A 26,790-nucleotide genomic window follows, 5' to 3' on the forward strand; every position below is an offset into this window, starting at 1 on the left:
AGGCCGACCGGAGATGGCAGTGCGACAGAGAGAGAGTTACAGACAGCTGTCCGACACCTGTGTGTGTTTGTGTCTTTTGGTTTAAGTTCATTATTAAAATATTATTTACATTGTTAAGCCGGTTCTCCGATATGCCTTAGCCACTCCTCCACCCTCTAGTGGATGACAGCCACGCCTCCCCGGGCGGATCGGAGGCAGTCCTCCGGCCCCTGGCGGATGGAACGGCCCGCCACGTTTTCGGTGGACGGAAGGGGTCTCCCCCACCCCTGGCAGTGGTCCTCTCACTCCAGGTGGTCGGCCAGGTGCCCCTCCTCACTCGCAGTCGGCAGTCTCAGACCCCCCCGCGTTTCAGCGGCTGGTAGGGGTCTCCTCTGCCCCTGGCAGTGGCCCTGACCACTCCAGGCGGTTGGTTAGGAGCCCCTCCTCCCCTCATGGTCGGCGGCCATTCCTCCGCTCTCAGGCAGCCGGGATCCTCCGTCCCCCGATGGATGGCCGCGGCTGCTCCATTGGGGTGGATGGTAGTGGCGAGGACTCTACTACGGCACATCCCTCCTCCTTCCTGAGTTTCGGCACCAGTGTAACACATCAGTGGAAAGGAGGAGGCGAGAACCGGCTTAACAATATAAATAATATTTTAATAATGAACTTAAACCAAAAGACACAAACACACACAGGTGTTGGACAGCTGTCCGTAACTCTCTCTCTGTCGCACTGCCGTCTCCGGTCGGCCTTATCCCTCTCGGGCTTAATCAGCCTAATTCAGGGCCGGGTGTGCGGAATCACGACCCGGCCCGCCCTCCGCCCTGCCACAGTGCAATTCAGTTTGGTGCCGCTAGTGGCACAGAAATGACACACCGTACCTTAAGAGAGAGCATTTTGTGAAATACCTAATACATTTTTATAAAAGCACTTTTCAAGAACAAACACATCCCTCCTGACACATTCTCTATATAATGGTATAGATATGTTTCCTCACTTTTTGGATTTCAAGTGTCAGTTTAGTAGCTTATTAATGTGTGCTCAGTGAGATCAGCTCTGTGTTGGTTTCTTTCTTTGCCTAAAGCACAGGTGTCAAACTCAAGGCCCGCAGGCCAAATCCGGCCCACCACCTCATTTCATGCAGCCCGCAAGCAAATTTAAAAAACGTAGGATGGCAGATGAACGGAACATGTCATTGGCCAATCACTTAGCACTTTTCTCGTGAATATTAATGAGCCTTCCCCTGTTGTTCTAACCTCATTTGTTGAAGCAAATTTTGCTCTCTCCAAAAGCGGAACGAAAACTGCACTATCTGCACCAATTTTCAGTATGGCTCAATGGATAGAGCGGCATGAGTGCAGAGCAGGTGCATTTACTCGTGGACCAGTCACAACCATGCAGATCATTATCAACAGCGCTAGCCATTACCTCGATCAGTTATTAGCACAGCAGAATGAAAAGACTTGCGCTAGTGCAAGGCAGATGCGTTTATCCGCAGAATAGACTGTCTAGACTGTGCAGCATATCCAGAGATTATTAACAGTGCTGGTGAGAAGTGCAGATCGTGATACCCATTTAAATTCAAATGTGAATTTCAATGCACAAAATATGCAATATTATTAGTAACTGCATGGGTGCCAAATCATGTGCCAGTGCCACATTTTCAACTGGCCCTTTGAGGGCACACATAACACTCATGTGGCCCGGGTTAGAATTGAGTTTGACACCTCTGGCCTAAAGGGACACTATTGATCATTTTCTCCATCTATTTTATAGAAAACTGTGTAAAAGGAATGTTGTTTCATCTTAATGCTGAGTGGATTATTTCCTCCCTGCTGGACTGCAGGAAACAACAACTTAACACACAGGACAGAAGGTCTTTGAAAGACATTATTCTTTTTATGTCCATACACAGGAACAAAATAAAAAAATGGAAAACAAACTGGAAAATATCTCGACTTTCTCGTACTCTCATGAGAGCATTTCTCCTATTATTTTTATGGATTAAAACAAATTTTAACATCCTGTTTATCACAACAAAGTCATCCATTTTCTTGGATATTTTTGAACTATAACGCGATTAACAGTAAAATGCATGGCTAACTTCTCAAAAATTGTGGATCAAAAATTAAATGCTGTTCTTTATAAGACTACTTATTTTCACAAAGAAAATTCTAATTCTAATTTCTAATTCTAATTTAAAGATGTGTGTACCTTACCAGGCTGCTCCAGTTGGACTTTCACTGTAATAAATATACTGTAAATCATAATAAAAAAATGTATAAACATTTTAGGTCAAAGCATCTGCTAAATGACATCTGCTTTCTTACTAAATATAAGTCTGATCAGGAACCTGATATTAAACATTGCCTATATGTAATTACATATATAGATAATCGCTGAAATAAATAAATAAATAATGACCTACATATTTAAACTAGGGATATTAATGCAAACACTATTTTGGGGGGCATTCCTGAAAGGTCAGGTGAAAAAAAAAACACTTTATGTGAAAAATATAGAAAAATATTTTTTACCCATGTATGTATTTTAGGGTCAACATCGTTAATATGTATTAATTAAACTGTTTTAATCATGCAACACCATTAGATGTTTTGCACTAATATTACAAATTGAATGTTTACATGGCCCTTTTCACCCCTTTTCCAGTGGCAGAGGTTTTGTAATCTCATAATTTGATGGCTTCTGGCATTTTAATCTCTCTGTCAATGTATCTGTCTCAGTCTCTCATTTCTTTCTTTGAGTCAGTGCCAATCTGACCCAGGGTCTGGTCGACAGATGGGGTCCTGATGGTAGTTGGCAGTGCTTTGCACTGATTATGGCTGGCACCAATGCCCAGTTGGGTGCCACGTTAGTGCAGTGACATAGACAGTCTGTGAATGGGCATCTTTAACACTGCAGGCAAACATACAACACACAGTTGCATATGTAATGGTAGCTAGCTGGTACGTGCTGTGCAGTGTATGTAAACCTCAATCCCCTGGCCTATAGAGGCGCACTAGCGACTGACGCTAGAGGCTGTAGCCTTTAGTCTCTTTGTTAGTACACCTGCCTCCCATGCCGGAGACGCCGGTTCGAATTCCGCTCGGAGCGGGTCGAGCAGGACTGGTTACAGTGGTGCCATGACCCGGATGGGAGTGAGGTTTAGGGGGTGAGTGTAATGGTAGCCAGCTGGTACGTGCTGTGCAGTGTGTGTAAACCTCACTCCCATGGCCTCAAGAGGCGTGCTAGCGACTGACGCAAGAGGCTGTAGCCTTTAGCCTCCTTGAAACATAAATAATGCATGATGCCAAACAACAAAGAAATTGTTATCAATTGCTAAGTTTGTTTATTTACCATCACTGGCTCAATCTAATATTGCAGACATGATTACAAATGGCAGTCCCCTCACCATACACACACACACACACACACACAAACCACATTGCTTAGGTAAGTCTTTTGTAATCAGTTAAATGACTCAAACCAGAATTTTGATTTGATGTGATTGTCTCTAAGTTCCATGACAATTGTGACAAGTCACTACACATCGTGAAATCCTGAAGAAAGCTCTTCCTCCAACCGCCTACTTTGATTAATTACAATTCTGATTTCATTTTTGATCAGTTGGAGAGGAGGGCTGTCTGACCCTGAAAGATTAAGACACTGCTTCATTTGCAACATGTCTTTGTTTCCCTTTACTCTTAATGGGTAGAAATAAATTTTTTATCTAAACAAATATATATATACACACAGTGCATCCGGAAAGTATTCACAGCGCTTCACTTTTTCCACATTTTGTTATGTTACAGCCTTATTCCAAAATGGATTAAATTCATTATTTTCCTCAAAATTCTACAAACAATACCCCATAATGACAATGTGAAAGAAATTTGTTTAAAATCTTTGCAAATTTATAAAAAAAAAAAAAAAAAAAAAAAAAAAAAAATCACATGTACATAAGTATTCACAGCCTTTGCTCAATACTTTGTTGAAGCACCTTTGGCACCAATTACAGCCTCAATTCTTTTTGAGTATGATGAAGCTTGGCACACCTATTTTTGGGCAGTTTCTCCCATTCTTCTTTGCAGGACCTCTCAAGCTCCATCAGGTTGGATGGGGAGCGTCGGTGCACAGCCATTTTCAGATCTCTGCAGAGATGTTCAATCGGGTTCAAGTCTGGGCTGTGGCTGGGCCACTCAAGGACATTCAAAGAGTTGTCCCGTAGCCACTCTTTTGTTATCTTGGCTGTGTGCTTAGGGTCATTGTCCTGTTGGAAGATGAATCTTCGCCCCAGTTTGAGGTCCAGAGCGCTCTGGAGCAGGTTTTCATCAAGGTTGTCTCTGTACATTGCTGCATTCATCTTTCCCTCGATCCTGACTAGTCTCCCAGTTCCTGCCGCTGAAAAACATCCCCACAGCATGATGCTGCCACCACCATGCTTCACTGTAGGGATGGTATTGGCCAGGTGATGAGCGGTGCCTGGTTTCCTCCAGACATGACACTAGCCATTCAGGCCAAAGAGTTCAATCTTTGTTTCTCATGGTGTGAGAGTCCTTTGGGTGCCTTTTGGCAAACTCCAGGTGGGCTGTCATGTGCCTTTTACTGAGGAGTGGCTTCCGTCTGGCCACTCTACCATATAGGCCTGATTGGTGGAGTGCTACAGAGATGGTTGTTCTTCTGGAAGGTTCTCCTCTCTCCACAGAGAAACGCTGGAGCTCTGTCAGAGTGACCATTGGGTTCTTGGTCACCTCCCTGACTAAGGCCCTTCTCCCCCAATAGCTCAGTTTGGCCAGGCGGCCAGCTCTAGGAAGAGTCCTGGTGGTTCCAAACTTCTTCCATTTACGAATGATGGAGGCCACTGTGCTCATTGGGACCTTAAATGCTGCAGAAAGTTTTCTGTACCCTTCCCCAGATCTGTGCCTCAATACAATCCTGTCTCGGAGGTCTACAGACAATTCCTTGGACTTCATGGCTTGGTTTTTGCTCTGACATGCACTGTTAACTGTGGGACCTTATATAGACAGGTGTGTGGCTTTCCAAATCATGTCCAATCAACTGAATTTACCACAGGTGGACTCCAATCAAGTTGTAGAAACATCTCAAGGATGATCAGTGGAAACATGATGCACCTGAGCTCAATTTTGAGTGTCATGGCAAAGGCAGTGGTGGCTCAGCGGTTAAGGCTCTGGGTTACTGATCAGAAGGTCGGGGGTTCAAGCCCCAGCACCACCAAGATGCCACTGTTAGGCCCTTGAGCAAGGCCCTTGACCCTAACTGCTCCAGGGGTGCTGTGTCATGGCTGACCCTGCACTCTGACCCCAGCTTAGCTGGGATATGTGAAAAAAAAAGAATTTCACTATATATGTGCAAATGTATAATGTGTGATAAATAAATATAATTATATAAAAAAATTATAATACTGTGAATACTTATATACATGTGATTATTTCGTTTTTTTTATTTTTAATAAATTTGCAAAGATTTCAAACAAACTTCTTTCACGTTGTCATTATGGGGTATTGTTTGTAGAATTTTGAGGAAAATAATGAATTTAATCCATTTTGGAATAAGGCTGTAATATAACAAAATGTGGAAAAAGTGAAGTGCTGTGAATACTTTCCGGATGCACTGTATATATGATTATATATATGATTAATTACATGTGAGACAGTTAGTCTCATGTATATGCAAGTGTCTGCTTTGCTATCTAATTTTTGTTGTTACTGTTTGTGTGTGTGCGTGTGTGTGTTATTCATTTCAAGAAACGTCATGGTTACTTGTGTAACCTCCATTCCCTGATGGAGGGAATGAGACGTTGTGTGGATGTAGGAGCCGATATAAGGACCGGCCATTTCAGCGGGTAGTTCAGCGTTGTGGCAGGAGGGACACAACGTCTTGTTCCCTCCATCAGGGAACGGAGGTTACACAAGTAACCATGACGTTCCCTAGCTGTCACTCACTCGACGTTGTGTCAATGTAGTGACACTAGGGGTCCCTATACGAAACACCACAATTGGCTGAACTGTGTTACGTGAACTGGCGGTGTGTGGTGGGCAGACTACTGTGTGCCTCATAGCCAGCACACCAGATCAACACGTAAACTCCCCCAACATAGTTATGAGTGTCGAACGGCCCTTTTTGGGGACAAGTCGACTACCCAAAAGACAGAGACAGGCTTAACCCGGTCGTGACCTCTTTTCCCCTTCTTTTTTTCCACTCCCTAAAAAAGAAGGGGGATTATCCGCTTGTGTTGCGTGCCACTACCTGGGATGAAACCGGTTCTACCCGGAGGTTGTAGAACCTTGCACAGGTGTTGGGTGTTGCCCAGCCCGCTGCTCTGCAAATGTCTGTTAGAGAGGCACCCCTGGCCAGAGCCCAGGGAGCCGCTACACCCCTGGTAGAATGGGCTTGTAGTCCTACCGGGGCAGCATGTCCTGGGTGACATATGCCATAGTTATGGTGTCAATGAGCCAGTGGGCGATCCTCTGCTTGGAAACAGCGCTTCCTTTCTGCTGTGCACCAAAGCAGACAAAGAGCTGCTCAGAGATTCTAAAGCTCTGCGTGCGATCCAAATAGATGTGTAAAGCGCGCACCGGACACAGCGACGTTCCCGACGGGAAAAACACCACTTAGCGAACAGACGCCACTTAAAGGCATACAGGCGCCTCGTAGAGGGGGCCCTAACCTGCGGTGGTAGACACGATCACTCAGGATGACCTGCTCCTCGTCCTCCCTGACCTTGCACAGGGTCTGTGCAAGTAGGCTTACTGGGGGAAAACGCATATTTGTGCATGCCAGGGGGCCAGCTCTGTTCCAGCGCGTTTATGCTGAGGGGGTCTCGGTCAGGGTGTACCAGAGCGGGCAGTGGGGAGGATTCTTGGGAGGCGAACAGTTGCACCTGTGCCTGTCGAATCGACTCCAAGTCAGTTGGACCACCTGAGGGTGGAGTCTCCACTCTCCCCTGAGGGTAACCTATCGTGACAGCGCGTCCGCTGTAGTGTTGATGTTGCCCGGGATGTGAGTGGCTTGCAGCGACTTGAAGTGCTGCTGACTCCAGAGGAGGAGATGGCGGGCGAGTTGTGACATACAATGAAAGCGCACACTGCCTTGGTGGTTGACATATGCTACCGTTGTCGTGTTGTCTGTCTGAACTAACACGTGCTTGCCCTGGATCAACGGCCGAAACCTCCACAGGGCGAGCAGAATTGCCAACAACTTGAGGCAGTTGATGTGCCAATGCAGTAGCGGACCCGTCCAGAGGCCGGCGGCTGCGTGCCCATTGCAAACAGCACCCCAGCCCATTTGGAGGCGTCTGTTGTGACCACGATGTGCCTGGAGACCAGTTCTAGAGGAACGCCTGCCCGTAGAAACGAGAGGTTGTCCAAGGGCTGAAAAGATGGTGACACACCGGCGTGATGACCACACGATGTGTCCCGTGGCGCCATGCCCATCTCGGGACTCGAATATGGAGCCAGTGCTGAAGTGGCCTCATATGCATCAACCCGAGCAGGGTGGCCACCGCCGAGGATGCCATATGTCCCAGGAGCCTCTGAAAAAGTTACAGTGGAACAGCTGTTTTCTGTTTGAATGCCTTCAAACAGGCCACCACCGACTGGGCGTGCTCGTTCGTAAGGTGCACCGTCAAGGAGACTGAGTCCAACTCCAAACCGAGAAAAGAGATGCTCTGAACCGGGAGGAGCTTGCTCTTTTCCCAGCTGACCCGAAGCCCTAGTCGGCTGAGGTGTGAGAGCACGTGAACAAATCTTGATGCCGGACATTCGCCAGAATGCGTTTTTGCATTAGCATCTTGAACGGGAGTCTGTGTAAAGCCTAGTTCAGTACTCACAGGTCCAAGATTGGCCGCAACCCACCGCCTTTTTTCGGTACAATGAAGTAGGAGCTGAAAAACCCCTTCTTCATCTCGGCTGGAGGGACAGGTTCTATCGTGCCCTTCCGTAGGAGTTGAAGTGGACACTGCTGAACCTGGGCGGATGCCCAGCGAATTGAATCGCGTAGCCGAGTTGGATGGTCCGGACCAGCCCTCACGACGGACTTGAAAGCGCAAGCCATGCGTCCAAGTTCCGCGCAAGGGGGACCAAAGGGACAACATCATCGGATGTACCGGCAGGTGGGGCCTCGCAGTGGGGTGGAGCTCGAGGTGCCACACCACGTCGTGGCTGTGCTGAGTCTAAGGACATCGAAGCACTTACCTGGCTCCTTGTGACCACCCCCAGAAAAGCCTGGGACGGGGGAGGAAGAGGCCTGTCCTCATGATCCGTGGAGACTGTCACATCGGGGGTGGATTTGTGCCACAGCTGGGCGATCAGGGGTGGGAGACCGCCACTGGAGTGCCAATCCTGCCAAATAGAGTGATGGACGGTGGTCGTGATGACGGCCGTGCACACCGGATACGTGACACAGGGAACAAGGAAACCGCTCTTGCTGAGCTCTTGAGTACTGCAGCCACTTGGGCATGCAGTGCAATTAAATGCAAAAGGTAACAAAAGATGGAGAAATCTGCTTACCAGCTCCAGAGCAGTGAGTTTCGTTGTCCCTGGGTCGCCCATCTCAAGGGCGCTTTGAAGCCTTTCACGGTTTCTGGGTAGCCGCGAGATGTGTGGCATCTGCTTCCTGCGGTGGGCTCCACGCCGGGGCCGGGCCGAAGGGGCAGGCTGTGGTGGAGCCGGTGCAGTCACCGCAGGGGGACGCCCTTGCCGATGAGTAGACGGGGTGCGGGATCTTGAGCCGCGCCGGGGCAGGATATGCCGGCTAGCATCCATCTACTGCTCCACCGTCGAGAACTGCTGGGCAAAGTCCTTGACGGTGTCACCGAATAGGCTAGCCTTGGAGATGGGGGCAGCAAGGAATCATGTCCTGTCGGCCTCACCCATCTCGACCAGGTTGAGCCAAAGGTGACGCTCGCTCGGAGAGCGAGGTCGGTCGCCGAGCGCAGTTCCTGCATCAATCCCGGGGCGGAACTACCCTCGTGCAGTTACTTTAGTGCCTTGGTGGACTTGCAGGAGAGCTATGGCGTGTAGGGCAGAGGCGGCTTGTCCAGCGGCACCGTAGGCCTTGGCCGTCAGAGACAACGTAAACCTACAGGCCTTGGATGGGGGCTTTGGGCACCCGCGCCAGGTGGCGGCGCTCTGCAGGCATAGGTGCACCACGAGCGCATTTATCCAACGGGGATTGCCGAATAGCCTTTGGCCGCCCCACCATCGAGGGTAGTGAGGGCGGGAAGCTGAAAAGATCGGGATTGGGCAGTAAAAGGTGCCTCCCGTGACCTTGTCAGCTCTTTATGCACTTCCGGGAAGAAAGGAATGGGGGCGGGGTGTGGCTTTGAGCGGCGCCGCGAGCCCAGGAACCAATCACCCAGCAGCGAGGGTTCAGGGAAGAGCAGAGGGTTCCACTCTAGCCGACGCTCGCGGCTGCCTGGGAAAGCATGTCATCATCTCCGAGTCAGCCTGTGACTGGGCAATCATCCCCGAAGTGAGGAGCCCAGCTGAGGCTTCCGACTGGATGAGCCCGCTCTCCGATGCTGCGCTCGAGAACTCATCACTTTCGTGGGCACCGAATAAGAGGTCGAACTCGCTGTGAGACGAGCCGGCGGACTCATCCAGAAGCCCGATCAGGGCAGACGAGCGTGATGGGGAATGGGAGGTCCGCAGGGGGATACCCGGCAGAGGCGGTCCCATTGGGGTCCCCAAATCGCCCCCAGTGCTAGCCGCGCTGGCCTCATACCCGTGGGTAAAAGGACCGAGGCGGGGAGCCTCTGGGGTGGCTTGCTTTCTTACGAAGGCGAGCAGCGACCAGAACGTTGCCAGAACCAGAACATGACTATCCACGAACGCTGTCTCCATGTGAACAGTGCCCAGACATGAAAGACAGTGATCGTGACCGTCAGAAGGCGAGAGATAACGAGCGCAAACCAGGAATAACACACAATCGGAAAAGCATCTTTAAAAAGACGTTCCGTGTGTGCCGCTCTTTTAGAGAAATATACTCTTTTATTTCTGCCAAAGTGCCCAGGGGCATTCTCTGCAGTGCACCAGTGCAGAGGAGGGAGAAGCCGCTGAAATGCGTCGTCAGATCCAGCAGAGGTGAATGAACAGTCGTGGGAATTCAGCTCAGTGAACATGACCGTTCGGCTCTGAAGAGAAAATCTGAATGAGTGGTTGCATACCAGCTCCTTTTATACCCGTATGTCCGGGGGAGTGGCATGCAAATACCTCTCGCCAATTTTCATTGGCCTTTTATCAAAGACCAGAGGTGTCTCGGGCTCCCAAGAGTGACCCCTAGTGTCACTACATTGACACAACGTCGAGTGAATGACAGATAGGGAACATATTGTGCTTCAATAAATGTTAATTTTAACAGAATGAAAATGATTAATTTCTTACATTTAACATCATCATTAAACTATGTGGCAAATGTATGGGATAAAAATTAAGTTTAAAAAGGAGACTCGATTTTTAAGAAATTTTTTCGTCTAGATTCTTATGTGATAATTGTGTTCTCTTAATGCGCTCAGTTTTTCATCCAGTTAATATATTGGACTGCTCAGTCAATATCAATAGTCTGACCCATGTTAGGACTGATTAAAATTATATTATATTAATATAATATATATGAATTTATTTTAGGTTTCATGAGTTGTCGAAAAGTAATAGCCATAGGTCAGACCTGAACCCTTACTTAATTCACACCCTGGTAGAGGACAGATGTATATGAACAGAATTCTTTGTCTATATGCTGTGCTGTGGAACAGCTGTCACTCTATTTTGAAGCAGCTCTAGTCTTCTCTTTATGTAACAGTGAATGTTAATAAGTAGGCTTTACAGCACAATGGTACTAGCCAATAAATTAAATTACTCAAGACAAATTGCTATTATTTAAAAATACAGATTCACTAAAAGTCCCCTAAATGAAAATACAGGATTACAGGTTATTTTGAAATGGCACGAAAAGAAAAATCTGCATCCGAACAAAAATATTTGGGCCAAGGGTATCTTTCACTTATGTCCTAATACATACATACATACATACAATATATATATATATATATATATATATATATATACATACATTATTACATATACAGTAAACTTCTGACCCACTGGAAATGTGATAAAAGAAATAAAAGCTGAAATAAATCATTCTCTCTTCTATTATTCTGACATTTCACATTCTTAAAATAATAATAATAATAATAATAAACTTTATTTTAAAGAAACCTCTTAAAGCGCTTTACATAGAAAGGAAAAAATTAAAATAAAATATAAAAATACAGAGCTTAATACAAATGGATAAAACATGCATCTCAAAACAACTAATGATAAAACACAGTACAAAATAAAGTAGTGATCCTAACTGACCAAAAACCGGGAATGTTTTCTACGATTAAATGTCAGGAATTGTGAAAAACTGAGCTTAAATGTATTTGGCTAAGGCGTATGTAAATTTCTGACTTCAACTGTATATATATATATATATTGCATTGAGTTTTTATGGCATATTACAGATGATAAGACTGTGTTTCATATTATTCAAACTTGGGTCAAGCTTCTTTGACTTTGATGGACTGAGTTATTTATTTACATTCTTTGGAGACCAGCAGGATTTAGTGGATTACATTGAAAAATATTTGCAAAATTAAAAGCAAATATTAGTGTGCTGAACACACAGATCAAGGACAAAAACAGAGAATAAATTATGACTGATGCTTGTGTTTTTGCTTCAGATTTTACCAAAAAGTTTAGAAGGTCATGAAAAATCCTTTTATGATTTAGTCTTGTCACAAGTCTGCTCGTGTTGGCTACCAGTTCATAACAGCCTAGATTTTTGTAAATTCCCTCATCTCACTTTTAATCCTGGTAAGCAATTACCTTTAGCCATTCTGCTATTGTATGACATAAGACTGAAATTGTTCCTGTGCATGTGTGTGCATGTGTTTTCAGGTGTCCCGGGAAAGCGTAATGAGCTGTATTATGAGTGCTGCAAAGAGCCGTACCCTGACGTGACATTTACAGTGACGATGCGCAGGCGAACACTGTACTATGGTCTGAATCTGCTCATTCCATGTGTGCTTATCTCTGGTCTGGCTCTGCTAGTGTTCCTGCTGCCTGCAGATTCTGGAGAGAAGATATCACTGGGTAAAATATCACTCTCTTTTTTACTAGCGCACATCATATTAACCATATCTACAGAATTATCCCTTTAGTCTACTACACAACATTGCCCTGAAGCAATATAACATCCTTTTGCCATTTTTACCACCCCATTTTTTTCATTCTTCAAATCACTCTGTCACTCCACCATATACACCCCATATTCGAGTGCAATGATTGCATACAGTAATAAACAGTCGATCTTATACAGACAGGAGAACATAATATACACAATGTACAGAAGCACAATATATATTATATACACATAATTCATAGATTGACAAATGTGCAAAACACACGAGACATTAACACATACAAATTTTTGTAGTACATTAGGAACATTTATCCATAATACAAAATATGCAAATTACTGGATAAACAGTTGTGACAGTTATACAAATGTGCAAATTACTTAAACACAAGACATAAAGCAGTGACAGATGCAAAAATGTATTCATGTGTGTGATGTGCTTGGTGATATGCAATAAATAGGCAGTAATTACAGTGTCGTTCGACTAATGAGGTGCGGTTCTGAGAGGTTGGCAGAGGTTTTGTTTATAGTGTTATTTGATGTTGGACTTCAACAGTATGATGGCCTGCTGGAAGAAATTGTCTGCCTGATTCTTGCTCTTGATAATATTCACGTGAATGATCCGGTGAGATTTAGTGGCTATGATGTTTGGATTGTAGGTGGGACATCGGTTTAAGCCAGTGAACACACTGTTGAGACCACATTGTTTGATGTGATGACACTGATTGCCTTTTTTTTTAACCTCCTGAGACCCCCATGTGACATCTGTGTGCATTTTCCATTTCATTTTTTGATTTGTAACTAGTACCACCTAATAAACAATATATATATATATATATACACACACACACACACTGGCAGCCAAAAGTTTGGAATAATGTACAGATTTTGCTCTTATGGAAAAAAAAATGGTACTTTTATTCACAAAAGTGGCATTCAACTGATCATAATATATAGTCAGGACTTTAATAACATGAAAAATGACTATTACAATTTGAAAAAAAAAAATTCAGAACTTCTTAAACTACTTCAAAGTGTTCTGATCAAAATAATCCTCCATGTGCAGCAATAGCAGCTTTGCAGATCCTTGGCATTCTAGCTGTCAATTTGTCCAGATACTCAGGTGACATTTCACCCCATGCTTCCTATAGCACTTGCCATAGATGTGGCTGTCTTGTCGGGCAATTCTCATGCACCTTACAGTCTAGCTAATCCCACAAAAGCTAAATGGGGTTAAGATCCATATCACTCTTTTCCAATTATCTGTTGTCCAATGTCTGTGTTTCTTATTCTTTGCAATTCTTCCCATAAGGCCTGCACCCCTGAGTCTTCTCTTTACTGTTAGTAAGTAGTGGGTAGAATTCAATGAAACTGTCAGCTGAGGACATGTGAGGCATCTATTTCTCAAACTAGAGACTCTGTTGTACTTATCCACTTCTTTAGTTGTACATCTGGCCTTCCACATCTCTTTCTATCCTTGTTAGAGCCAGTTGTCCTTTGTCTTTGAAGACTGTAGTGTACACCCTTGGATGAAATCTTCAGTGTTTTGGCAATTTCAAGCATTGTATAGCCTTCATTCCTCAAAACAATAATTGACTGATGAGTTTCTAGAGAAAGCTGTTTATTTTTTGCCATTTTTGACCTAATATTGACCTTAAGACATGCCAGTCTATTACATACTGTGACAACTCAAAAACAAACACAAAGACAATGTTAAGCTTAATTTAACTAACCAAATAGCTTTCAACTGTGTTTGATATAATGGCAAGTGATTTTCTAGTACCAAATTAGCAATTTAGCATGATTACTCAAGGATAATGTTTTGGAGTGATGGCTGCTGGAAATGGGGCCTCTCTAGATTAGATCAAAAATGACTTTTTTCAAATAGTGATGGTGCTGTTTTTAGATCAGTAATGTCCTGACTATACTTTGTGATCAGTTGAATGCCACTTTGGTGAATTAAAGTACCAATTTCCTTCCGAAACAGCAAAATCTGTACATTATTCCAAACTTTTGGCCACCAGTGTGTAATATACAGTATATATATATATATATATATATATATATATATATATATATATATATATATATATATATATATAATTTTTATTTGTTATTTTTTTGGAACGTCTGTCAGAAAACCGCTCCACAGCACTTATCCGAGTACTTCATGTTTATCAGTGCGCCAAAACAAGAAAAATGAATGAAATATTTAAAGCAGCATATCAAATGAAACTAGAGACGCTACTCTTTATAGCGTACAGGTTTCAGTGAAATTTGAAGAGGTTTCTTACCAGAGGCGCTTTTGTTGGCGCTGCGCCCATAGAAGCAGTTCACGGAAATTGGTGCCATGGTGTTTGGTTACGTGACCCTTAAATGACTCTTTAGAGTGTCCTGAACAGTATGCAATGGGTTTAAATGAATTTAAATTATGCGTTGCGCATAGCAAATCCAAATTAGCATGTCCTCGCATGAGCCCGCGGGGTCGCACGAGGTTAAGAATAGTGGAAACTTTATAACTTCACATTATATTCATGTTTTCTAAAGAAATATACAGTATATGACAGGTTATGTCTCTGAATGGTGCAAAAGATGTTTAAAAATATATATATATATAACTGCACACTCTCTTACAAGTTTATTACCAGCATTTCAGTAACAAGGTACAGTTTCCTCACAATGGAGAGCAATATAAATAGAGTCAGTCATTACACACAGGTGAAAGCAGTGACATCACAATGGATGTTTAGTAATTAGCTAACAAGCCTGTCTCAACCAATTAAGACAATTGAGATTTCAGGCTGATTTGTATGTCACAAGAAACATTACTTAAGCACATTTAAAACCATGAGATACAATTAAATCCTAAAGAGCCACCACATCATATCATAAGAGAGCCCTATACACAAACCATATACATACATTTTATATATATATATATATATATATATATATATATATATATATATATATATATATACACACACACAGTTGAAGTCAGACGTTTACATACACCTTAGCCAAATACATTTGAACTCAGTTTTTCACAATTCCTGACATTTAGAAAGAAAACATTCCATGTTTTTGGTTAGTTAGAATCACTACTTTTTTAAAGAATTTGAAATAGTATAGATAATAGTAGAGATAATTATTTATTTCAGCTTTTATTTCTTTCATCACATTTCCAGTGGGTCAGAAGTTTACATACATTTTGTTAGTATTTGAAAGCATTGCTTTTAAATTGTTTAACTTGGGTCAAAAGTTTTGGGTAGCCTTCTACAACCATCTCACAATAAGTTGCTGGAATTTTGGCCCATTCCTCCAAACAGAACTGGTGTAACTGAGTCAGGTTTGTAGGCCTCCTTGCTCACACATGCTTTTTCAGTTCTGCCCGCAAATTTTCTATCAGACTGAGGTCAGGGCTTTGTTATGGCCACTCCAGTACCTTGACTTTGTTGTCCTTAAGCCATTTTGTCATAACTTTGGAGGTATGCTTGGGGTCATTGTCCATTTGAAGGTCCCATTTACAACCGAGCTTTAACTTCCTGGCTGATGTCTTGAGATGTTGCTGCAACATATCCACATAATTTTCCTTCCTTATGATGCCATCTATTTTGTGAAGTGCACCAGTCCCTCCTACAGCAAAGCACCCCCACAACATGATGTTGCCACCCCCATCTTTCACGGTTGGGATGGTGTTCTTCTGCTTGCAAGCTTCACCCTTTTTCCTCCAAACATAACAATGATCATTATGACCAAAAAGTTCCATTTTTGTTTCATCAGAGCAGAGGAAATTTCTCCAAAAAGTAAGATATTTGTCCCCATGAGTAGTCTGGCTTTTTTATGGCAGTTTTGGAGCATTGGCTTCTTCCTTGCTGAGCAGCCTTTCAGGTTATGTCGATATAGGACTATTTTTAATGTGGATATAGATACTTGTCTGCCTGTTACCTCCAGAATCTTCACACGGTCCTTTGCTGTTGTTCTAGGATTGATTTGCACTTTTCACACCAAACTAAGTTCATCTCTAGGAGACAGAATGCATCTCCTTCCTGAGCGGTATGATAGCTGCATGGTCCCATGGTGTTTATACTTGTGTACTATTGTTTGTACGGATGAACGTGGTACCTTCATGCATTTGGAAATTGTTCCCAAGGATGAACCAGACTTGTGGAGGTCCACAATTTTTTTTCTGAGGTCTTGGCTGATTTCTTTTGATTTTCCCATGATGTCAAGCAAAGAGGCACTGAGTTTGAAGGGAGGCCTTAAAATACATCCACAGGTACACCTCCAATTCAGGACACCTCCTATCAGAAGCTAATTGGCTAATTGCCTTGTTGGGTGCTTCATTCAGGAGCGGGTTTGGTTATTAGCAATAATTAATCATTATCAAAGATAATTATTAAAATCAATAGAACATTGATTGGAATCAACATTAGCTTTTTAATAATTTAAATCAATCAATTAAAAAATTTAAACAATCATCAAAGATAACTATCAATTATAAAATTCAATAGAATATTAATTATTATCAAAGATAATTATTAATTATTTAAATCAATAGAACATTGATTTGAATTAACATTAGCTTATCAATCCTTCAAATAAACAATCATCAAAGATAATTATTCATTATTAAAATCAATGTTCTATTGATTTTAATAATTAATAATTATCTTTGATAATAATTCATATTCTATTGAATTTGATAATTGATAGTTATCTTTGATGATTGTTGATTTAATGGATTAAAAACTAATGTTGATTCCAATCAATGTTCTATTGATTTTAATAATTAATAATTAGCTTTGATAATTATTAATTATTGCTAATAAACAAACCTGCTCCTGAACGAAGCACCCAACATTAATGGTGCCCCATGTGAGGCATCCTACATGCCAGTTTTGTCACAGTGTGTGATTCAAATAACTTGAATCATTAGTTCAAAGTTTGGTTCTGTTTGACAATTGACTTCTCTCATGACTTGCCAAGCATAAGCCAGTGTGGTGTGAAAGTGCTGTTAGAGTGGATTAGGGGTTGGTAAGTTTACGATAGTCTGCTCCAAACCTGCTGTTGTTGTTGTTTAACTCCTAACGCTTTCGCCTAGATGCTACAGAATGGTGTCAGGTCACCTAATTAACGCCCACCAAGGAGAGGTCGCAGTGAAATTCGCACATTGCATAACAGTAACCCGTAAGCCACAGGTCGAAGCCTCTCACCTGTGCATTTGTGTCAGCATTATAGCAACTGTAACACAACAAGTTATCAAAGCCACTGTGTTGCGAGCATTTTTACTGCCACGGTAAAATGATTCCCAGTTGCTCCACGTGGCCGGAGCTGAAGCTCCTCAAAGGTCAGACGACTTAGCACTACAAGATGTGGTCGCCGCTATCCTCCGTCTCTCCATAGAGGAGAGAGATAACCTCAATGGCTACAATGTTAGTCGTTGTGATGAAGCATTGCAGGAACAAGTTTATTATGTCAACAACCCGGTCGGGAAGCCAGAGCGCACAATCCCGGAACTTGTAGGCCAAATTTTCCACCTTCATCACCACAGAACCCAACTGCAAACTGCAGAGGACCAGGCTCAGCTCACCCAACTGCAGAACAGCTACCAAGCGGTAAAGAGGGAAAATCTCAGCCTGCGCCAACAAGTTTTGTGCACCCAAGCTGAGACAGGCCGGGCACAGGAAGATAATGCCCGGATGCAGGAGGTAAACGAAACCCTACGCAGGCAGCTCAAAGCTGCCCAGCTAAGAGCAGAGTCAGATCAGGTAAGTGCAGCTGCTGACCTGGCCACCCAGGAAACGCACAGCACAACATCTGACATCGAAGAGGGCCCCCTTTTTAGCACAACCAGTAGAAATGTGCCCCTAGGAAACCCAGGAACACATGCTAGGAGCCCAGCTGCCCCTAGTCATAGTTTTATCTCTCTTTTTCCCACATGGAAAGAGAACGGCATGAGGAACATGAGAAACAAGGAAGTCAAGCACTCTGAAGTCTTCCTGACTTTGTACTGGAAAAAGGTCAAAGGTCATTCTCAAACCTCCGGTCCTGACAAAGACGGTAAGCCAAACTAGGTGCGGAACAGGGAACAGCCTGGGAGTTCCGAGATGAGTGGCTTCCAATTACCCAAAAATGTGGGGTAAATGCAATCACCTGTCGGCAGGCAAAAGAAAGGCGAGAAGACCCACAGACCTGCCCACGGACTCTGCACCTGGACAGAGACCCAGCAATGCAGATATGAACACCATGCAGGAGTAAGACCCGGCCATCCAAACTGTCTGGCAGTGGGTAGGAAACTCTGCAACAAAAGGGGCCTCTCAAACCCCACCGGGTGAGTCGGAGGAGCTACATGCTCTCCTTTGCGACCAGCCGCGTCTTAAACTGGAGAAAGGTTTGTTGGTCTATACCCAAACTGACCAGGGACCAGCTTGCTGGGTTGTCCCAACCAATCATTGGTGAGTGATGCTAGCCCACACTCACGACTCCCCTGTCGGAGGCCACTGGGGTTACAAGGCCACCCTCAAGACCCTCCAGCAAATCGTTTATTGGCCATCAATGGCCCACGTCACCATGTCAAAGAATGCCTGGTCTGTAGCCAGTCCCAGCCATCCAGACTGCTGGATCGGGCCCCACTCCAGAAACAAGGGATCATGTTCCCGTGGTCCCACCTCCAGGTGGACTGGATTGGACAAGTCCCCAAGCCTCCCTGCCCCTAACGACACAGCCACAACAATCGCAGTTCTGCTGCTGAATCATGTGTTCAGCCGCTGGGGGCTACCCCTCTCCGTTGTTTTGGATCAAGGCACCCATTTCACCTCAAGCATCATGACTACCATGTACAAAATCATGGGCGTGGAAGTCAACTTCAGTATTCTGTATCATCCCCAGTCATCTGGACAGGTCAAACGTGCCAACCGCACCATTATCAACATACTTAAAAAGTATGTTAACAGCAATGGCAGAGATTGGGATGTGAAACTCCCCTTGGAGCTGATGGCCATTAGGTCTACTCTGCACCACTCCACAGGAGTCACACCATTCGAAATGATGACTGGAAGAGAAATGACCCTTCCGCTACACCTTCTGTACTGCCCCGAAGACGTCAGTGTTGCAATCACCTATACAGCGCACCAATATGTGACGGACCTGTGCGACCATCTTCAGGCCACATTCGCATGGGCCCAGAAGAACTTCTAAAGCCTACTATGACAGGAAGGCGTCTCACCGCGTGTACCAAGTAGGTGACAAGGTACTCTATTTCAGGTTCACCAAACTGGCAGGAATCTCTAAAATGTTCCTACCAAGTTGGTCAGGCCCCTTCAAGATAGTGGGAAAGCTCTCACCAGTAGCCTCCCACATCAAGGTCTCAAACCAAGCCAAACACCGGCATACAAATGGGTCCATTCAAATCAGATTAAGCTTTTCAAGCCGTTTTCACTCCAAAGGGGAGAAGACACACCACAGTAGCACCATAAGGATAGCTGCATGCCTCAACCCATCCCGTCAGCACGGACTAAATCCTAGCACCACTCTGTGTGGTGGAAGGATTCCAGCTTACCTGGTCTCCCTAGACCTTGTTGAACAAATCCTTAGATCTGCTTCTACCTCCATTGTGTAACCTTCACAGATACACCTGGCATATTATCTTGGCAGTGCAATTCCAATCTATGTAAATCCTCAGAACCTCGGAATCAGATTCATCCTCAATCTACCATCATAGAAAGGCAGAATGTATATCGACTAAAGTCCATATTGAATGTTGGTTTTCGGAGAGGTAACACACCTTCACCTCAAAACACCACCAACACTCACCTACCAGGATGAGGACCCCTTGCTCTACCTTATCCCTAACCTAAGCATGTGTACCAAGACAAAGGACATTCACTGGGTTTGTTCAAGCAACCCCTTTGTTAGAGAGGCGACTAACTACCTCTGCAGCCTAAGAGCCGTATCCCTTGAACAAAAGTGTCAAGGTAGCATGTCTGTCAAAGATGAAGGAACAGGGACAAAGGCAGAGCGAGCAGGCAATTGCTGGCTCATTAACACACCAGCCTCCAAAGTTCTAATGTCATACAACCACCATGATACAGCCACTAAACTAGCTACCAAACCAGATAGTGTCCTTAACGGTTCCCCAAGGAGCCACCGTGCACATTGATGATATTTTCCTCCATCATCTCAACGTCGACAAACATGACGCAGAAATTGAGATCATGGACGCATTTAGAGGTCACAACCTCACCATGGATGAAACCCTTCAACAGCAGCTTCAGGCTGAAGGGACGAAATTAGTGAAGTTCAGTCTCAAACCGACTGGCTTGACCATTATATTTCCTAGTCACATAAGTAGATCGTCATTTTACCAAGAACACCCTATCAGTCTGGTCACCCTCGGGCTCCTCCTTAGTGGTTGGATCATCATGCCAATTATTGCACACACCATGTACAGGTACATTCAAAACCTGCAGGCCAGACTGGACTCCCTCCTTCTCGTACAGCCGCGATTTACAAACCAGTCTAAGCCCATCCCACAGGTTAACCCCAATAATTTCCAAGGATATGCCTTTTAACCTCTAACCCTCCTTTCCTTTCCTCTAACTTTTTGGTCCTAGCATCCATTGTCAGGTTCTACTATGATTTTGTGTTATGACCAAAGAACAGCAAAGGATTGTGTTACGGTTAATGCTGTGCCTACCTATAACTTGGAATGTTTGTCTTTATGTGTGATGAATATAGTTTTAGACTTAACTAGAAGTTCTATGCCCAGATGATAAAGCCTCTGTGAACTCTATGAACGGTATGGACTGTGCAACAGTTCCCTATCTGTCACTCACTCGACGTTGTGTCAATGTAGTGACACTAGGGGTCACTCTTGGGAGCCCGAGACACCTATGGTCTTTGATAAAAGGCCAATGGAAATTGGCGAGTGGTATTTGCATGCCATTCCCCTGGACATACGGGTATAAAAGGAGCTGGTATGCAACCACTCATTCAGCTTTTCTCTTCGGAGCCGAACGGTCATGCTCACTGAGCTGAATTCCCACGACTGTTCATTCAACTCTGCTGGATCTGACAGCGCATTTCAGCGGCTTCTCCCCCCTCTGCACTGGTGCACTGCAGAGAATGCCCCTGGGCGCTTCGGTAGAAATAAAAGAGTATATTTCTCTAAAAGAGTGGCACACACGGAACGTCTTTTTAAAGACGTGTCTTTCTATGGAACTCTGATTGTGTGTTATTCCTGGTTGCGCTCGTTATCTCTCGCCTTCTAACGGTCTTTCGTGTCTGGGCACTGCTCACGCAGAGACAGCATTCGTGGATGGTCATGTTCTCATTGCGAGGACATGTCCATGGCAACATTATGGTCGCTGCTCGCCTTCGTAAGAAAGCAAGCCACCCCAGAGGCTCCCCGCCTCGGTCCTTTTACCCACGGGTATGAGGCCAGCGCGGCTAGCACTGGGGGCGATTTGGGGACCCCAATGGGACCGCCTCCGCCGGGTATCCCCCCACGGACCTCCCATTCCCCAGCACGCTCGTCTGCCCCGATCGGGCTTCCGGATGAGTCCGCCGGCTCATCTCACGGTGAGTTCGACCTCTTATTCGGAGCCTGCGAAAGTGATGAGCTGTCGAGCGCAGCATCGGAGAGCGGGCTCGTCCAGTCGGAAGCCTCAGCTGGACTCCTCCCTTCGGGGACGATTGCCCAGTCACAGGCTGATGCGGAGATGACGACATGCTTTCAGCCATGAGCGTCGGCTAGAGTGGAACCCTCTGCTCTCCCTGAACCCATGCGGCTTGGTGATTGGTTCCTGGGCTCGTGGCGCCGCTCAAAGCCACGCCCCTCCCCCGTTCCTTTCTTCCCGGAAGTGCATGAAGATCTGACAAGGTCGCGGGAGGCACTTTTTACTGCCCAGTCCCGATCTTTTCACTGGCACACAGCTGGCCCCCTGGCATGTGCAAATATGCGTTTTCCCCCAGTGAGCCTACTTGCACAGACCCTGTGCAAGGTCAGGTAGGACGAGGAGCAGATCGTCCTGGTAGCACCTTACTGGCCCGCCCAGACGTGGTTCTCAGACCTCACGCTCCTCGCGACAGCCCCCCCTGGCGAATTCCCATGAGGAAGGATCTTCTTTCTCAGGGACAGGGCACCATCTGGCACCCATGACCAGACCTCTGGAATCTCCATGCGGTGGTAGACACGATCACTCAGGCTAGGGCCCCCTCTATGAGGCGCCTGTATGCCTTTAAGTGAAGACATGCGCCATTAATTCCCAGTAGTGTTCACAAACTTTGTTCCCTGGCTGACTTCCTCCGAGCCCTGTGGCAGTCGAGTTTTCAGAGAGACTCGCTGCTGGCCCAGTACACGTGCATACTAAGAGTCCTGTTCTGGGGTAGGTGCTCCGCATGTGGCGGTTCCCTGAAAGGCTAACCCCATGTGACATATATCTTCCGCTAATTCGTTTCCCTGTTGGCAAACTGCGTCTTCCTTGGGCAGAGCCCCTCTGCCCCAGTCTCCATGTTTGTAGTAACTCCTCCCCCATTGGGCAGGATCTACCTTGAAGACTCTCCACATGGTTGGAAAGACCATGTGACGTATTTTTCCACTTAAATATCCCCCCCCCCCTTTGGGCGAGGTGTGGTCTCCGTGGTGTCTTCCCCTTGGGAGGGACACCCCCCGACTAGACGTGGTGGCCCAGTCGGTTAATCCCCCTTTTTTTTTAGGGAGTGGAAAAAAATCTTTTGGGTAGTTGACTTGTCCACAAAAAGGGCCGTTCGACACTCATAACTATGTTGGGGGAGGTTACGTGTCGACCTGGTGTGCTGGCTATGAGGCACACAGTAGTCTGCCCACCACACACCGCCAGTTCACGTAACACAGTTCAGCCAATTGTGGCGTTTCGTATAGGGACCCCTAGTGTCACTACATCGACACAACGTCGAGTGAGTGACAGATAGGGAACGTCATGGTTACTTGTGTAACCTCCGTTCCCTGATGGCGGGAATGAGACGTTGTGTCCCTCCTGCCATAACGCTGAATTACCCGCTGAAATGGCCGGACCTTATATCGGCTCCTCAGCATAAAACCTGAATGAGTGGTTGCATACCAGCTCCTTTTATACCCGTATGTCTGGGGGAGTGGCATGCAAATACCACTCGGCAATTTTCATTGGCCTTTTATCAAAGACCAGAGGTGTCTCGGGCTCCCAAGAGTGACCCCTAGTGTCATTACATCGACACAATGTCTCGTTCCCTCCATCAGGGCACGGAGGTTACACAAGTAACCATGACGTTTCCTTTTCTATCAGGAAGACACGGATGGCGTAACCCACAGATTACTGTGAACCTACAGGAACTGTTCTGCCCTTCAGTTGTTCTAAAGACACTGGACAACAACCAACTCTTCAGACCAAAGGGGGGAATGTTGGGCCTCATGTACTCAGATAAAAGACAAAGGCAGGCCTACATACAGTCATAAAGCCTGACTGCGGCCTATAGGAACACTCAACCTGATAACACAAACGGCACCAAAATCAAACAAGGGAGTCCAAAACAGACTACAGATCCCATCAAGCCTTGTGCACTTTACACCTTTGTAAAATTCTGAAGGATCGAACTCTCAATTCCTATTGGATGAAACACAAGACAGAACGTGTCCCTCAACAATGACATCATCAAGAGCATAAAACCCAGAAATTCCTTCAGCACTTTGCTTCCAGTGACAGTATATGCCTCATCTAGTTGCAGCCCTGCTGCTCCCAGGTGTTGCCTCATTGCCCAAGGAAGTAACATACGTACCTGAACTTTGGCCATACAATCTCCATCTCACTGGACGAGCCGAGACTTCTCCGTGTTCCACCGAGCACAGTAATGGATCCAAAGGAGACTGCTGAGCAATCCGCGTCTCACCCATTTGCCTGCAGAAGTGAAGAAAGAATATTTCTATTCCTTCTTCAACTGAGTCGACTTCACTGATATCTCCACCAACCCGCCGAGAATCAGCCACCATACCGCCCACCGACAGAGTGAGAAAACGGCCTCCCGTCATCACCCGAGCTTCGAGGAACCGAGTTGGAGTCAAACGATGGACGAACACACATTCTACCCACATCCTCACGCGACTCAAGTAAGAGGTTTACGTCTGGGCAGAGATAGATTATTATAGTGTGTTATTCTTGTGTATCAAGGCTATTGCTTGTACAGTTTACAGACCGCCGAGTCTGCTCATTGCTGCTAATTATACTCAAGGTATTAATTTAACTTGTTGTTACCACAAATGAGATTTGCTGTGTTGTCGTCCAGCCACATTGGGCTGTTGTCCATTTCCGCCATCGCGGGTGAGACAGGCACACTGAGTTATCCATTAAAGAAATAACAACCGCTGTGGACAGATTACGAGTTCACCATTTTTCTGAGTGATAAAACTAACGGTTGCCTTTTCTCCCACGATCGCTAAAACCGGCTTCGTTTTCGGCCGTCACTCTGTTCTCTCTCTCTCGTACTAACTGCACACACACACGACCCCTCACAAACATACCCGCACATACATTTGGCGAACAGATAACTTGGTGATAGAGCCCAGCTTTTTCCCTAAGTTATCATACCAGAGGAGACACGTGTTAAACGAGCAGACGGCATTAACTAATCTCTCCGCCCACATTCGCGGCCACATTCTCTGGCCAGAAACTTCGCGTGACATACTCTCCACAAGAGCCAAGACTGCCATTTTGTGTCCTCCTCCTCTCACACACACACACACACACACACACACACATACACCCATTCACACACACATACCCTCCTCTCATGTATTATAGGCTTATATGTTACCATATCTAATCATGTTACCGTTTAGTTTGTAGTTGGAAGTTGAAAGTTTATCGACTGCATTGTATTGATTATTAATTGATATTACAGCATTGTAACGGGCAGATTAAAATGGGAAAGGAGGAGGTAGGAACTGGATGAACCATAAAATTTATGTTTAATGTCAAATTAAAACATAATCAAAACACAAACGCACACACGGCAGCTGCGTGTGGCTCTCTCTCCCGAACTGCCACATGCAGCTGCCTTTATCCCTCTCCTCGGCTGATTAGCCCGACTGGGGCTGGGCATGTGTAGTCACCCACCCTCCTCCTCATCACACTCCTCCCTCGTTTGCCTCAGTCCAGGGAACCCCTGGCATGACGTACACCCCCCCCACCTCATTTCTGGGGGGGGGGGGTGTTGCCCTTCTGGCTGTGCCTGATAAGAGGAGAGGGAAGGATCATGATGGGGCGGCAGCAAGAGAGAGAGAGGAGAGAGAGGAAATACTTGGTTCACCGGCAACCAGATACGCTGTTGCCCGGCCCTCAGCCACTCCCCCACCTCTGGCGGGCGACAGCACGCTCCTCTCCCAGTGGACGTAGTGGTCCTCCGGCCCCGGGCAGACGGTCACATTACTCCCCCTCTGTTCTCTCTCTTTTCTTTTTTTCTCTTTTCTTTTTTTTTTTCCTATGGGGGGATGGCAGCATGCCTCAGATCCTTGGTGGCCGGCAGTGATGCCTCCATCCCCGGGCGGACAGCCGTGGCTGCTCCTCGGTTGGCTGGTAGTGGCGAGGACTCCACAACAGCACATCCCTCCTCCTTTTTGGGTTTCAGCACCAGTGTAACAGGGGGATTAAAATGGGAAAGGAGGAGGTGGGAACTGGATGAACCATAAATGTAATGTTTAATGTAAAATTAAAACATAAAGTCAAAACACAAACGCACTCTCGGCAGCTGCGTGTGGCTCTCTCTCTCCCGACCTGCCGCATTCGGCTGCCTTTATCCCTCTCCTCGGCTGATTAGCCCGATTGGGGCCCTCCTCCTTGTCAGATGCATCAATAAACTTTGTTATACTTTAAAGAGAAGTGTTTTGGTATGGTTCTACATGTACCTGTGTCAAGGGCTGGCAGGGGATGCAAGTGATCAGATTCAAGCCTTCATTGTTTTCCTTTTGAATGTCGATGTTTTCTGGACTTTAATGATTGTTGATTTGAAGGATTAATAAGCTAATGCTGATTCTAATAATGTTCTATTGATTTGAATAATAAATAATTATCTTTGATAATAATTAATATTGAATTTGATAATTGATAGTTATCTTTGATGATTGTTGATTTAAAGTATTAAAAAGCTAATGTTGATTCTAATCAATATTCTATTGATTTTAAAAATTAATAATTATCTTTCATAATTATTAATTATTGCTAATAACCAAAACCGCTCCTGAACAAAGTGCCCAAAAGCCTAAAGTCTTGATATAATTTTCTGGAATTTTCCAAGCTGCTTAAAGGCACAGTTAACTTAGTGTATGCAAACTTTTGACCCACTGGAATTGTGATATACAGGTGCATCTCAATAAATTAGAATGTCATGGAAAAGTTCATTTATTTCAGTAATTCAACTCAAATTGTGAAACTCGTGTATTAAATAAATTAAATGCACACAGACTGAAGTAGTTTAAGTCTTTGGTTCTTTTAATTGTGATGATTTTGGCTCATATTTAACAAAAACCCACCCAATTCACTATCTCAAAAAATTAGAATACGTCATAAGACCAATAAAAAAAAAACATTTTTAGTGAATTGT

The 26,790-nt window shown here is 45.1% G+C and overlaps 1 protein-coding gene across 1 annotated transcript in view; it reads left to right on the plus strand.

Moving 5' to 3' along the window:
* The window catches only part of chrna8 (cholinergic receptor, nicotinic, alpha 8), a 202,823-nt gene that overhangs the window by 149,319 nt on the left and 26,714 nt on the right, over window positions 1-26,790 (plus strand). Inside the window, exon 7 of the mRNA XM_051702363.1 lies at window positions 11,940-12,134. Within this exon, the coding sequence (XP_051558323.1) occupies window positions 11,940-12,134 (195 nt within the window). The remainder of the gene's footprint in view (window positions 1-11,939; window positions 12,135-26,790) is intronic.

Source organism: Myxocyprinus asiaticus, chromosome 7, assembly GCF_019703515.2.
Source record: "Myxocyprinus asiaticus isolate MX2 ecotype Aquarium Trade chromosome 7, UBuf_Myxa_2, whole genome shotgun sequence".
In the NCBI taxonomy this organism is placed as follows: Eukaryota; Metazoa; Chordata; class Actinopteri; order Cypriniformes; family Catostomidae; genus Myxocyprinus; species Myxocyprinus asiaticus.